This window comes from Diaporthe citri (assembly GCF_014595645.1).
Source record: "Diaporthe citri strain NFHF-8-4 chromosome Unknown scaffold_3, whole genome shotgun sequence".
In the NCBI taxonomy this organism is placed as follows: domain Eukaryota; kingdom Fungi; phylum Ascomycota; class Sordariomycetes; order Diaporthales; family Diaporthaceae; genus Diaporthe; species Diaporthe citri.
This window is the reverse complement of record NW_025064848.1, coordinates 1,669,682-1,681,924: the sequence shown is the minus strand read 5'-3', so window position 1 is coordinate 1,681,924 and position 12,243 is coordinate 1,669,682. Positions and strand designations below refer to the sequence as shown.

General features: G+C 55.4%; 4 protein-coding genes across 4 annotated transcripts; 1 reads left to right on the top strand and 3 right to left on the bottom strand.

Annotated features, from left to right (window-relative positions):
• Positions 1-388: 388 nt before the first annotated feature.
• Positions 389-3,522, bottom strand: INS49_008079 (uncharacterized protein; the record flags this gene model as incomplete). Its single annotated transcript, XM_043168824.1, has 5 exons — positions 389-842; positions 897-1,188; positions 1,251-3,260; positions 3,341-3,395; positions 3,520-3,522. 5 exons carry the CDS (start codon positions 3,520-3,522, stop codon positions 389-391), a joined length of 2,814 nt encoding a protein of 937 aa, XP_043026504.1.
• A 1,431-nt stretch (positions 3,523-4,953) lies between these two features.
• On the bottom strand, positions 4,954-5,393 carry INS49_008078 (uncharacterized protein; the record flags this gene model as incomplete). The annotated part of the gene is made up of 4 exons (XM_043168823.1): positions 4,954-5,138; positions 5,195-5,207; positions 5,274-5,321; positions 5,391-5,393. The coding sequence occupies 4 exons, from the start codon at positions 5,391-5,393 to the stop codon at positions 4,954-4,956; spliced, it is 249 nt and encodes an 82-aa protein (XP_043026503.1).
• A 1,024-nt stretch (positions 5,394-6,417) lies between these two features.
• On the top strand, positions 6,418-6,850 carry INS49_008077 (uncharacterized protein; the record flags this gene model as incomplete). The annotated part of the gene is made up of 2 exons (XM_043168822.1): positions 6,418-6,657; positions 6,782-6,850. The coding sequence occupies 2 exons, from the start codon at positions 6,418-6,420 to the stop codon at positions 6,848-6,850; spliced, it is 309 nt and encodes a 102-aa protein (XP_043026502.1).
• A 1,288-nt stretch (positions 6,851-8,138) lies between these two features.
• On the bottom strand, positions 8,139-10,868 carry INS49_008076 (uncharacterized protein; the record flags this gene model as incomplete). Its single annotated transcript, XM_043168821.1, has 2 exons — positions 8,139-10,516; positions 10,772-10,868. The coding sequence occupies 2 exons, from the start codon at positions 10,866-10,868 to the stop codon at positions 8,139-8,141; spliced, it is 2,475 nt and encodes an 824-aa protein (XP_043026501.1).
• Positions 10,869-12,243: the final 1,375 nt, after the last annotated feature.

Here is a 12,243-nt window from a genome sequence, read left to right as displayed (position 1 = left end):
CGCGCCTGGAGTCGGTGAACAAGGAGTTCGCAGCCAAGGGTGATCTTTGAGAGCTCGGTAATCACTCGGCAAAGTTGTCTACTGAAGTCCACGTTAATACTGGATGAGCCTGAGGAGCCATCAAGATGTGACGTCCACGAGAGGATCAATCCAAGAGACCGCTCAGGACAGCCAACGAGGCAGCAGTCTTGAGAGAGCATCCTTCATACTTAGAAGATTTCGGCTAGGGCAGTTGAAATTCAAAGCTTTTCCCAGTCCTCGGAGGTATCATCATTATGAATTCTTTTGCTTCATCCCTATCCGGTGGCTCCATGCCAAATCAACAAGTATACATCTTACGCCGCCTTAGGCCAATCCTTTTGTCTCGCCATGCTATGCTGTCGCATTCTCAAGAAGAAGGCTTAACCGTCCACAGCTCCCTCGACCATCCCATCTCGCGCATCTTCTTGGCACTAGTGTGGGATCCCTTCTTGTGGTCGGCAGAGTGAATCGCCAGCGCCTTGCTGCACGACGCAAATGCCTCGACAAGCTCCTTCATGCGTCCTGTCTTCACGAATAGGGCGGCAATGTCCGAGTCATTGCCCGCGATGGTCGCTGCTAATTCCATTGCCTCGAGCATGTTGTCACGGGTGAGGGTGCCGCCGGTGTACTGCAAAACAGATACGAAGGCGATGATCGTCTCTGGAAGGTACGCCTCGCGTAAATGGGTCAAATCGTCGTCCTTGGTGTTCGTTTCTACCAGCCAGCCCTTGAGGACTGGTTTCATGCCTGTCTTTGCCGTGCGAATGGCCGTTCCAAGATTTTCGAAGTACTCCCTGTTGGGCGGGTTGCTTGTCTCGGGCCTGCGACCAATTAGTATTCTCCATATAACATAGTCGAACGGTCAGATCACTTACTCCTGAGCAAGTTGCGCCAAAGTTCCCACCGTCTCGATACCGTCGAGGGCCATGACAAAGCACTGCAGCTCCCACATATTCTTGATGGCCAGAGCCAGCCGCATCTGAGTTGCGCCAAGATCCTCGACTTCGTCTTCTTGGACTTCTCCCAGGAGCGCATGCTCATTAGTCAAAAGATCCTGGACGAAGTCCTCGACAGATCCCACGATGTCTCGGTTCGCCAAGACCTGTACAAGATCCTCCACTCTTACTCTCTCGTAGAAGTCGCGGGCGGCTCCCAAGTGCTTGTGCTCTGCGACATTTGTTAGATCTTCGGTTCAAAAGAGAGAGGTGAGAATCAGAGGCTTATCTTACTCAGAAAGTACTTGTAAATCTTGACACCGAACTCGCAGGCCTCGAGTAGGTTACCTTCGCCCGCAAACAACCACTCCATAGATCGGATCAAATTCTCATGGACCACCTCGTTTCGTCCGTCGTCACCGATGAAGTCCGGAACGATGCCACGACCGTCGAGGAGTTGTGGCAGGTTGTGCTTGAGAATCCGGAATTGGGCCTTGGCGGGGGTGCCCTGGGAATCTTCGAGCTGCTTTAGGAAGTGTTGCGGCTGTTCCCTCAGGAATGTCTTGATATCCATACCAACCCTTCTGATCTGGTTCAGTAGTGCCAGTTGCTCCTCTCGGTCCCTTACGTGGATGATATTCAGACTCAATGTCTCGTATTGCCGGCTTTCGGAAAGCTGAGCGCAGTAGAGCGGGATCAAAAGCTCGAGCTGTGCGAGGCGCAGGAAACTGACATACGCCGCGATGGCGTGCTCTCCGACAATGCGGCGGCCCGGAAGGAAGTCCTTCCCTTTCTGAGCGATGGATTCCAGAGCATTGATCATGATGACCACATGTGTGATTACTCGCAACCCGTCGTGTTCTGACATCTTGTTGTATTTCAGGATGTTGCCTTCCGAGGAGCCATATCCATAATCTGGGATGAGATACGACTTTCCTTCCTGGTTGGCTTCGGCTGACAATGCAAGACCCTGTTGATATATGTAGGAGTCAAGCGTGTCGGCGATGATCGCTCCTTGCAATGCTTTGGCCGCTGTGTTGGCCTCTTTGTTAATTTGCTTGAAATGTGAACCATCCGATTCAAGTTGACCGATCAGTTTCCTCGCAACATTTGGACTGTCGCCGAGGTACTGTACGGCGTCAAACGATGGCAGGAACTGGGAAGACGCTATTCCAGGCGCACACTGTTTGATCAAGTATGAATCGAACTGCGTCCGCAGAAGGGCGTTGTAGTGTGCGAAAACGTAGTCATCCCAAGTCTTGCACACAGCAAGCACGCTGTCGATGTCGCCGGAGAGGATTCCATAAGTTGCTCGCTCCCAATCGTCCGTGCCGCCCGATTTCACCAGGGCGTAGCACATGCGCCTCCACAGGATGAAAGAGGGCAGGTCGAAATTCGGCAAGTCCTCGTCACCCAACGTTGCCAATGGCAGGGCGGAAATTGTTGCGGCCCGCCACGCCTCTGTTCTCTCCAAGCACCAGTCACGAATCTCATCCAAGGAACTTCCCCTCCGCAGAAGATGGTAGCAGCCGACCCAGATGGCCCTCTCGAAATATTCATCGTGGGGCTCCAGCTTCCGGCCTTGTCTCGTCATAGCATCCGGGTCCAATTGGGTGACGTAGGAGAAATCGGACATGTTTGAGTTGGGTTCGAGGACATGGGGAATGGCGTTTACGCTCTTGTGCAGTTTTATTGCCTCCCGGGTGTGTAGCCAGCCATGCGCCACGAGGTCTCCCCTGTCTGCCTTTTGCTGGAACTCGTGGACAAGCTCGTCGATGTCAGGGCCGGTGCTTGCGGTGGACTGCAGCCACTCCAGAACAGCCTTACGTTCCTGAGCCACCGAATCCGACAGGATGAACTCGTCCCAGTATTCCTTCCGTGATTGCGGAGCGAGGTTCGATCTCGGTGGCTTGGCAGAAGGGTCTGGGTGTCGCAGCGGTAGTAAACGTGACAAAAGTCCCCAGGTCTGTGCTTCTGACGACCATTTGGTCACGTCGTCGCCATCGCCGGCGCCGTCTTCCTCATCCAGTTCCATGTCGTTGGCATCATCGCTGGATTGATTGGGGTCCCATCTCCGGCCTCTTGCGAGCTTTTCCAGCCGCCGTCGCTCCGTCAGCACAGAGGCCTTTTCTTGTGTGTAGTCATTGTAGCGGGCGACGAGTTTCAGTATTCGATCGCGTTTCTGGTCGGGTGTCGCGTGGGTCAGGCCACACTCGTCCAGCCATCTTCCAAACTCCTCTACCTCGGGGCCAGCTTGGATGCGGCTCTGCCGGTACGTGTCTTCGAGGCGAGCCATATCCTCATCTGCCATGGTGCGCATGGTTAGTCGAGGCCCAAGGACAAACGGACGAGGGCGCCGTCATGTCGATGTTGAACCAACAAACCTTCGTCGCTGTCGTACCCGTAAATCAGACTACGACGCTTGGGAGAGAGGAAGTCCTAGCGAGGAGGAGTGTGTGTAAGCCACCAAAACTTAATCTGAGCGAGGTATCACTGCTCTTGGGCCTCCGAGCTTTTGATAAGCTTGCAGCTTGTGTTCTGCACGCTGTACAGTAGTACGTACCATGGTGGAGGGTCCTGCGCAAGGCGCTGATCTGATTGGCGACAGGGTGAATGGGCCCGCAGAAAGCTGAACGCGTTTGTTTTGAACGCTACGAGGTCAGTGAAGCGACCGCAACTGCATGCGTGCCCTATCCACGCTCCATCTACTATGTCGGTAGGAGGAAGAGGGAATGCAGTTGACGGGGCGAATTTGGGAATGCGCCCGAACAAGCTGCCAGCCAAAACACGAAGGGCAGTCGCGGATCAGAGACAAGGGTCTGTCAGCTTTGTACCCAGGTACGTGTTTTTAGCGCGGGTCTCACGTTCTTACTCCTGGTCCTTACTGGTCTGCTAAGTACCACCAAGACTGACATATACGGTCCCAGGGCTTATTATTCAACCGTAGAAGCATAGATTACCGTGTAGGCCCTTCTTGTCCATAGGGCAGCTCGCTCCAGAGGAGCCCAGCGTGGAACAGCCATTCTTGACATAACCCCTCTTGGCCTGCCTAGGTGAATAATGACCTTCTCTATGACAGCCTCCTGTCGGATTTACTGTCAGGCAGTACAGTCCCATGGGACAGCGACAGAGGTATCTCATAACGAACTCAAAATATTGTAAAGCGTATGCTAGGCACTCTTAGCCTTGCCTGATACATCTATCGTATCTTTTGAAATGCTGCGCGTCCGCCGTGGGCAGTCATTGAATTGGTATACCTGGGTCCTCAACAAGCCGAGTAAATCAGTCAGTTATAGATAGATGTCACCATTCACCACAAGAAGCGGCCGATTCCTCTCATTTGTTGCTCGTCTTGTCCTGACTTTGCTGAAATAGGGCCTTTGGGGTAGGGTGACAGTCCAAGGTTGGTGCCAGCGAACCCATGGATCTGCTTGAGCTGCTTGGAAAGCACGCCTCCGATCTTACTTTGGCCTATGTTGCCGAAGATTGGGATTTGGTTATGTGAACTGGCGTTCAGCCTATGCCGACGTCAAATACAACCTGCAAGTGAACCGCCAGAATGCAACAGGACGTTCCCGTTTTCCAACTGAGTTGAATGGTCGGGTGCTTATTTGTGTATGCGCTTAAGTCGGGATCCCTTTGTTGGCCTAAGTGGGGAGCTGCAGCCAATCACAGCGACGCGACGCGAGGCCACGGCTGCATATAAAATCGCTGGCGCCGAGCCCGTCTCGTCAGATTTTTCTTTTCTTTTCTCTTCACACAATGTTGTGGTAACCTTATTCAGAGTCACGGTGCTTGTGGTCAGTACGAGCACAGGTCTACGGGCCTCTTGCGCGCTAATGGTTGCCTAGATTGACTTCGCTATCCTTTAAAGTTGCCTGACTTCAAAATTCAATCTGGGCATACGTTCGTTGGATCAGTGATACATCTCATCTAGAGCCTCAGTCGTCTCCACAGCCTGAAAGACGGCCGAACTTGGCGCTCAACGACTTGCTGGTCATTGAGGCTTAGCCTCCGTCTTCTTCCTCATCTTCAGCTTCAACTTCAGCAGGTCTGGCTTAGGGCAGCTGGCCGCGCTGGCGCTCTCCCCATTACGGTCGTAGAAAGCCTGACAGCAGTCGTAGAGCTCGTAGATGACGCCTTGGCACTTGTCCTCCTTGTACGTGTTCCTCTTCAAGCAGTCTGGCGCGAGTCTTAGCTGTGGCCGGCATGGACTTGGCGGCGGCGTATGCCCTCACCTTGGATTGCACACTAGAACAGAGGTCAGCTATGCCGTCTGTCAAGAGTCACGGCGCGGATTGCACGGGGAAGACGGACTGCTCGGGGGTGGCATGGAGGCTTTGCCTGCAAATCTTCTTCCAGTCCCTGTGAACGACACCATCGTTAGATCACATGGTGGCAGGTCGAGATGGTGTGTTCGCTGTGTTTTCTCACCATGTTTACTTTTCGATCTTTAGGTCAGACGAACTTGGCTGGCAATGAAAACCCTGCTAAGAATGGGTTGGGTGAGTTGCGACTGAATTTGGCCCGTGTTATATCATGTCCACAGTAGCTCCCCAAGCCTGGCAGCCCAGATTACGGGGCCTAGTCGCCGCCTTATCCTGGATGATGTCAATCTGAGAGCAGTGGAATCACGGCTCGCAGATATCGCCCAACACGTCTGCTACTTTCACTTCCGCATATTGGAAACGCCTGCAACGCGGCAAAAGCCCATTTACTGCGGTAATGATTGATTTGTAAAGGCCTTTGCAACCTGAATGTTAAACTCAGCCTTCTCTAGGATTGATTGCACCTTCCGCTTTCTTGTTTTGCATGCATAGCCTTGACTACCTCAAAGAAGCTCCCTAGGCCCGATCAGCCATCTTAGTTTTGATTGAGATTCTGCGTTGCTCGGTGAATAACCAAATCGGACTGGAGGAGTCACCGGTACTTTGCTAGAGCAGGCAGGGGAGAAGGTACTGGTCAAGCAAGGAGGTGTTCAGGAGGTGGCCCGTGCGTGAAAGCTGTATCGCCCCTCAGAAGAACAGCCCCACCATCTCCCCAAGGCGGCTCTTTGGCAGCCTTTTATCATTGTCGCTTCCCTCCTCAACTCTAACGACACCACTTCCCCGAGATCGTGACCCTCACTGCACACCCGCCAGCCCCAACCCCGGCCGACAGACACCAGGTCCGGACTCTCGTGGCCCATCCCAGACCCGCATAAAGCTATTTACTGGTAAGTCAACTCCCAAAACCACGGCGCATGCACCACGCATTGCCATCACCATCACCACCTCACGCAACAACCCAACGCACCCAACCACGTCACAGACCGCAATCATGCGTGACGTCTTCATGCCTATCGTCCCAATGGACGCTGACTTCTTCATCAGAGGGTTCATTGGTTTCGGCACCCTGATCGTCTACGCGCTCATCGCGATCCTCATCCACAAGCTCATCTTCGACGCCTGCAACCGCCGCAATGTCCGACCAGCACGAGAACGGCTCCCCGGCCGCGGAGCGCCCGGAGGCCCCCGCGCAGACGGAGCACCTGAACATTAAGGTGACGGACAACAACAACGAGGTCTTTTTCAAGATAAAGAAGTCGACTAAGCTTGAGAAGCTCATGGGCGCCTTCTGCGAGCGCCAAGGCAAGACCGTCAACTCTGTTCGCTTTCTCTTTGAGGGCCAACGCGTCCAGCCAAATGATACCCCCGACACGGTGAGTCTTTTCCCCCGCCCAGCTTGTTGCTGCTGCTGCCCCAAATTTGCGACAAGGGACACGCATGTCGCGCGTCGTCGCGTTTCGCACCACGTTTTACTAACATTCCCTTTCACCTCCCCAGCTTGAAATGCAAGACGGAGATACCCTGGAAGTTCACCAGGAGCAAGTGGGCGGCAGTGGACTTTTCTAGGCGGCTGGAAGAGCACGCGGGTGGGGGGCAACTGAACCTCGCTCGGCGGTTCGGACCAGGCATGGAAAGTGGCCACCCAACTTTGAAATTCGCCCCTTTGCGGTTGGCGTGAGACTCTCGGTATTGCAGGGGAATTTTCTCATTCAAGGAGTTTGACAGGGAAAAGGATAATCGTGTTTTTTTTTTTTTCCTTTTTTTGAGGGGCATTACACCAACTGGTCTTATTCTCTCTGCGCCAACCGGCGACATAGCCCGCTAATCTGCGCGACGGTCGGGGAGATGTACTATGGCGAAGGAACAATCCAATGAATGAACATGCCCATTTTTGACTGACGAGACATTATTGTGCCTGCCTTCAATCTGTCTGCCCAGTGCCTCATTACATGGATCGTGATGCTCACATCGGGTGGTTTTGTCCTGACCCCGCTGACAGATCAGGCCTCCGTCCTTCGGCCTGCGCGGTCCACCGGCTTCGTCGCGCTTAAAACCGACGCAAACGAGGCTGTCGCATCAGCGCTGAGCCGCTTACTCGCCGTGTGAGGACGCCGGGTATGGCCTACCAGATCCTCTGCATATTTCGGCGAGACGACGTTACGATTTTCACAAGCTGGCACTCAGGGCTAATGTGCGTCTCACTTCTTGACATGCTGACTCGACGATAGCTACGTATTCCAAGTGGAACCATGGGGGACGCCTTATCATGAACAGCTATATCAATCTGGGCTGCGTGTTCGTTCTTTCATTGGATTCTTGCGCATCATGCCATGCCAGTTGGGTCGGTCATGAAACGTACCTAGGTATCACAGGTTCAAAGGCAGAGGCACCAGTATCGGATCATGCATACGAGTCACGGCAGCTTGAGGAGTCAGATGTGTGAAAAGCAATATGTTCTTCGAATTATTTCTCCAGCTGGCTCGCTTTAGCCAGATAAAAATGCAGTATGCACGCAAACCGATGCTCGAAACCAAAGTTATTTGTACAGTGTGTCCGGACAACATGAAGCAGGCAGTACCCGTCCGATTAAACCGAGAGCAAGCAAGCAAGCATTCTGGTTTCGTTTCCCCTGAAAAAAAAAAAGGCAGACCAAACTCCAAACAAATCCAAAGCAATGCAATTAAAAGCCACAGAGCACATCGCGCGTAAACCTTCGTAAGCATGATCTACCAGACCATTCCCCCGTAGGAAGAATGGTGGGTAGATCCCACTTACCTTGTCATCACCCTCGATCACATTGTAACGCGTAAACAATCCTCGCCATCATCCATCAGATAGCCGGACGCCCGGGCTCCTAGCCCTTGAGCTCCCTCTGACGGCACTTCGTACAGAGCACCAGCATCATGTCGTTCCCGATGTCCTTGGGGAAGATCTGCCCATCGTCAAAGCCACTCTGGCATGTTGCACACCGGAAACACTCGTCGTGCCACTCCCCGCCCAAAGCCCGGATATACTGCCCAATGACCGCTTTGCTGCACTTCCTGCACTTGGGAGCTCGCCGCTCGGTGCGCTTTGTCTGGCAATTGATGCACCAAGCATAGCCGTCCTTCTCGATGTGTGTCATCCCTTGCTCAAAAGGGTCGCCACACTCGGCACAGAAGAAGTGCCCATAGTGCCAATGCTCGCCGAGTGCAACGATGTGTTCGCCAAGGATGGGGGTCTTGCAGTGCTTGCAGCGAGGGGCGAACAGCTCATGCCAATCGAGATGACAATAGAACCGGAGGCGCTCATCACCGTCCTCGGCCATTGTCTCACCAGGCTTCTCCTCGAGGGCCTCTCCTGCAGCACGACGGCGGATGCGATCCAGTCGGGCGGCACGGTTGGCATCCGGTTCAGGGCTGATCTCCAGGGCCTCCAGCGAGGTGCCGCATGAATAGCAGGTGAAGCACTGCGGATGGAACCGCTCATTGGTGCCCGCGAGGGCAACGAAACGCCCCTCGATAGGGTAGTTGCACTCGTGACAGCGGGCCGTAGCCCGATGTCCAGCTTGACTCGTGGGGGACGGAGACCAGTGACTTTGCGGTCTTCCACCAGGGCGGATTCGTGGGGCATTCTTTTGTGGGGTTGGGAGTGGACGGCTGGTGGGCTTGCTGGTGGGGTCGTCAGGGGTCACGATGATAGGAACGCTGGGGCTGTTGTCGTCACCGTTGTCATCGCCAGGAAGCACAATAGATGGTACTGCCGGTGTTCCGTCGTTGACAGCGATGCTTGGGATCGACGGCTTGGCATCGTTTACGGCAATGCTGGGGATCGGTGGGCTTGGCTTTGCCCCGGACCCGTCTACCTGGATAGAGGGTAAGGGGCGACCGCGTGGCTTCGGGGGCGCCGGCGGCTCGCGAGTCTCCGCAATAGCGACAGAAGGGATCGGCGGGGTTTCTGGGAGGCGGCGGTGGTCTTGTCGGGCCTGGAAGGCCCCGAGCGGACGACCTTTTGTGGTGTCTGGCTTCTCATCAGTTGCCTCGTCCGGAGCCTTCCAGTTTTTGTCAAAGCTTACGATGGGTCGTCCCAGACGGTCGCTCACAGCAGTCGGGGTGGGGAGTTTGGGACTGCGATCCTTCAGCCTCATAGAGGTTGCCTGACGAATATCCTCACTTCTAAGCTCAACACCATGCTTCTTCGGCACATCTTCACGAGCGGGACTCTGAGCCGGCGAGTTGGAAGTGTACTGCGGGTCCCGAGACTGCGACGGTGGGTTGCGGTAGATCTCGAACTTGTGCAGCTTGGGGGCAGGCTGTGACTGGGAGTCAGACGAAGATGGCCTCTCTGGAGCGAACGAGACTCGGTTGAGTGGGCCCTTGGGCTTCGTCCGTAGGGCCTCGGTAGTGGCAGGTTGGTCCTTGTTTGGCGATGAGGTTCTCATGCCTGAAGAACCTTCAGGTTCTTCCCAGATCTGATCACCTGAGAAAGGCCTGCCACCACTGCTACTCCGCTTTGTGCTACTGCGCCTTCGTTGAGCGAGGGAACCGCGTGAGGTGCTGCTAGACAAACCCGTGTATGGCTTCGACACCTTGGGTGGCGATGCAGAACGTGACTGCGCAGGGGGGCTGGGGCTCTTCCGGGGTCCACTCATAGACGCATAGGATAGACGACTGCGAGACGTGCCAAAGCCGTCGCTGGAGGTAGAACTGCCTGACATAGATCGTGAGCAATGGTCCCGTGCGAGGCCGCTCGGTTCGATCTCGTCACCGTACATGCCAGCACTCGCCGTGCGGGCGTGTGCATAGCTGTTCCTGCGCATGTGTGGCTTGTATCGGTATGGCGTTCCGGGCTCTGGTGGCTTGACACCGTGCTGGTGTTGCCACACGAGCTCTGAAGCCTCGTTCAAAGCAGCTTCGTAGAGTCGGCCATCATCCGAGGTTGGCGAGGTTGGCGGAGGGCTGTCCCTAGCATCCTTGTCCACCATGGCCTGCCTGAGCGACACGGCCTCCTCTTTCTCCATCCATCTCTGGCCCCTCTCGATGTAGGTGGCACTGGGTACGACCTGCCCAGGCTTCAGAGGAGCTACTGGCTTGTCAGGATAGTAGTCCCGGCCCTGCCCGCTCGTGGTCGAGTATCTGGAGGACACACTGGGCGCAAGGCTGGGTCTGGAAGAGAAGTCCCGGTGGTCAATCTTGGGAGGCGAGTAGGATTGCGAAAGAGCTGGAGATGGCTCGGCCAAGGGGGGTGGGGTTCCTGTAGAAGACCGAGCAGTTGAGCCAAAGGATGAACGAGCAGCTGCACCCAGTGAAGGGCGGCCGTCAATCGACTGGCGAAAGGAGTCCGCCCGGCTTGAGCCTGGGGGTTGTGGCCTTGCACCACCAGGCCTCTGGACACGATTGTTGCGAAGATCTCTGAGGTACGCAGCTGCAAGGGCGGATGCATATGGTTAGCAAAAGACTGGCACGATAGGAGAATCGGCGGAGGTGGAGTCCAGGTGGTTAGACGAACCGAACTGCTCACTGTTCATGTGGCTGCCCTGGGAGGGAGCCGTCTTCTTGTCAGGAGACGACGGCCCCGAGTCCTTGGGTCTGCCACGGTCGAACATGACTCCAGAGATCTTGCACAATCAGGCCGAATAGACCAGAAGGTGGTGGGTTGGATTGAGAATTTTTTTCCCGTTGCAAATGCAATGAGAACGGTTGCAGAGAGGAAGAGAGCCAAGATGGCCCGGGGGGCCAGAGGATAAGACCCGTTTATTAAATTGCACAGGCTGCTCTTTTGGGAGGTGGTCCGTCCGGTGAGCCGGTGAGCTGAGGCCGGGGGAGCAGGCAGCTGGGTGGGCGACAAGAAGTGGGTATTGTTCGTCACAGTGGGAATGGGAGCTCCGTGAGTCGTGCGTTGAGTTTGGCTGCGGGCGCCGGGGGCTGGTCAAGATACCGGATTCAGCAGTGAGCCGCGAACGGTCGGAGACAAGAGACGGAGATTCTAAGGCAGGTCTGGATGCAGAGCGCTCGTGACAATGATGGTGGTGATGATGATGATCAGAGATGCAGATGGTAAATGAGGGGGGTTTCTTGGACTCGGAGATGGAGAAGGAGAGGCGCATGAAGTAATAAGTACTGGCGGTTGTACCGGGCGATAACGAGTGTTTATTATTACGGGCTAACAGCAGAAGTTTAAGCAGACCAAGCGTCGTCGGGCAGATGCAACCACTAAAGCTGGGTTGCTAGGCAGAGACAGAGGCCTCTGGCAGCCATGCATGAAAGGTGAGTTGTGAATCATACCCACCTGCCCTGCCTTGGTCGTCAGCCAGATGCGTGCTGTGCTGTTCGTGCCGTCAGTATCCAGATGGGTTTGTTGAGTGGCGATGATGGGCGTTGTTTACTCCAGCTGGCACAGCTCGTTGCCGCAGCACTGGGCTGCCTGTCGCTCGCCGCCTCACCGCAGCCACCGCGCTACTGTGCCTGCTAGGGAGCTGCAGGCCTGCAGAACATACTGTACCACGTTGCGACCTTGTCCGTCGCTCTGCACCGGCCACCTCGCTTGTATCCGCAATGTACCCCGTGTGATGCACCCGCGCCCGCGCCCGCACCCTGCAACCGTGGAAAGTTCCACGGGAGCTTGAGCTTGAGCTTCCACCGAGCTCTGGCACCGAGACAACGGTTGTCTAAGACAGACGGTGACGACGGCGACGACTCGTCTTGCTTTGCATCGTTTTAGCCTCGAAATAGCCTCCAAGAGCCCCTCCAAGGTCTCATGATGGACCGGCCGGAAAACGCCGTTGTGCATCCTCTTGGATGGGGAAGAGGAGCGCCAGCACGCCTCCGCATCCGGGGCGGTCATGTCCTCAGCTCAGGAGGAGATTGCACACCTCTTCACGGCGGTACATTGACGATGCCCCACCCGCATCCTCGAAACAAAGCACACCAGGCCGTCTTGTCCTTGGCTGGCTTTCGCACGGGCATTCGTGTCAGCCAGAT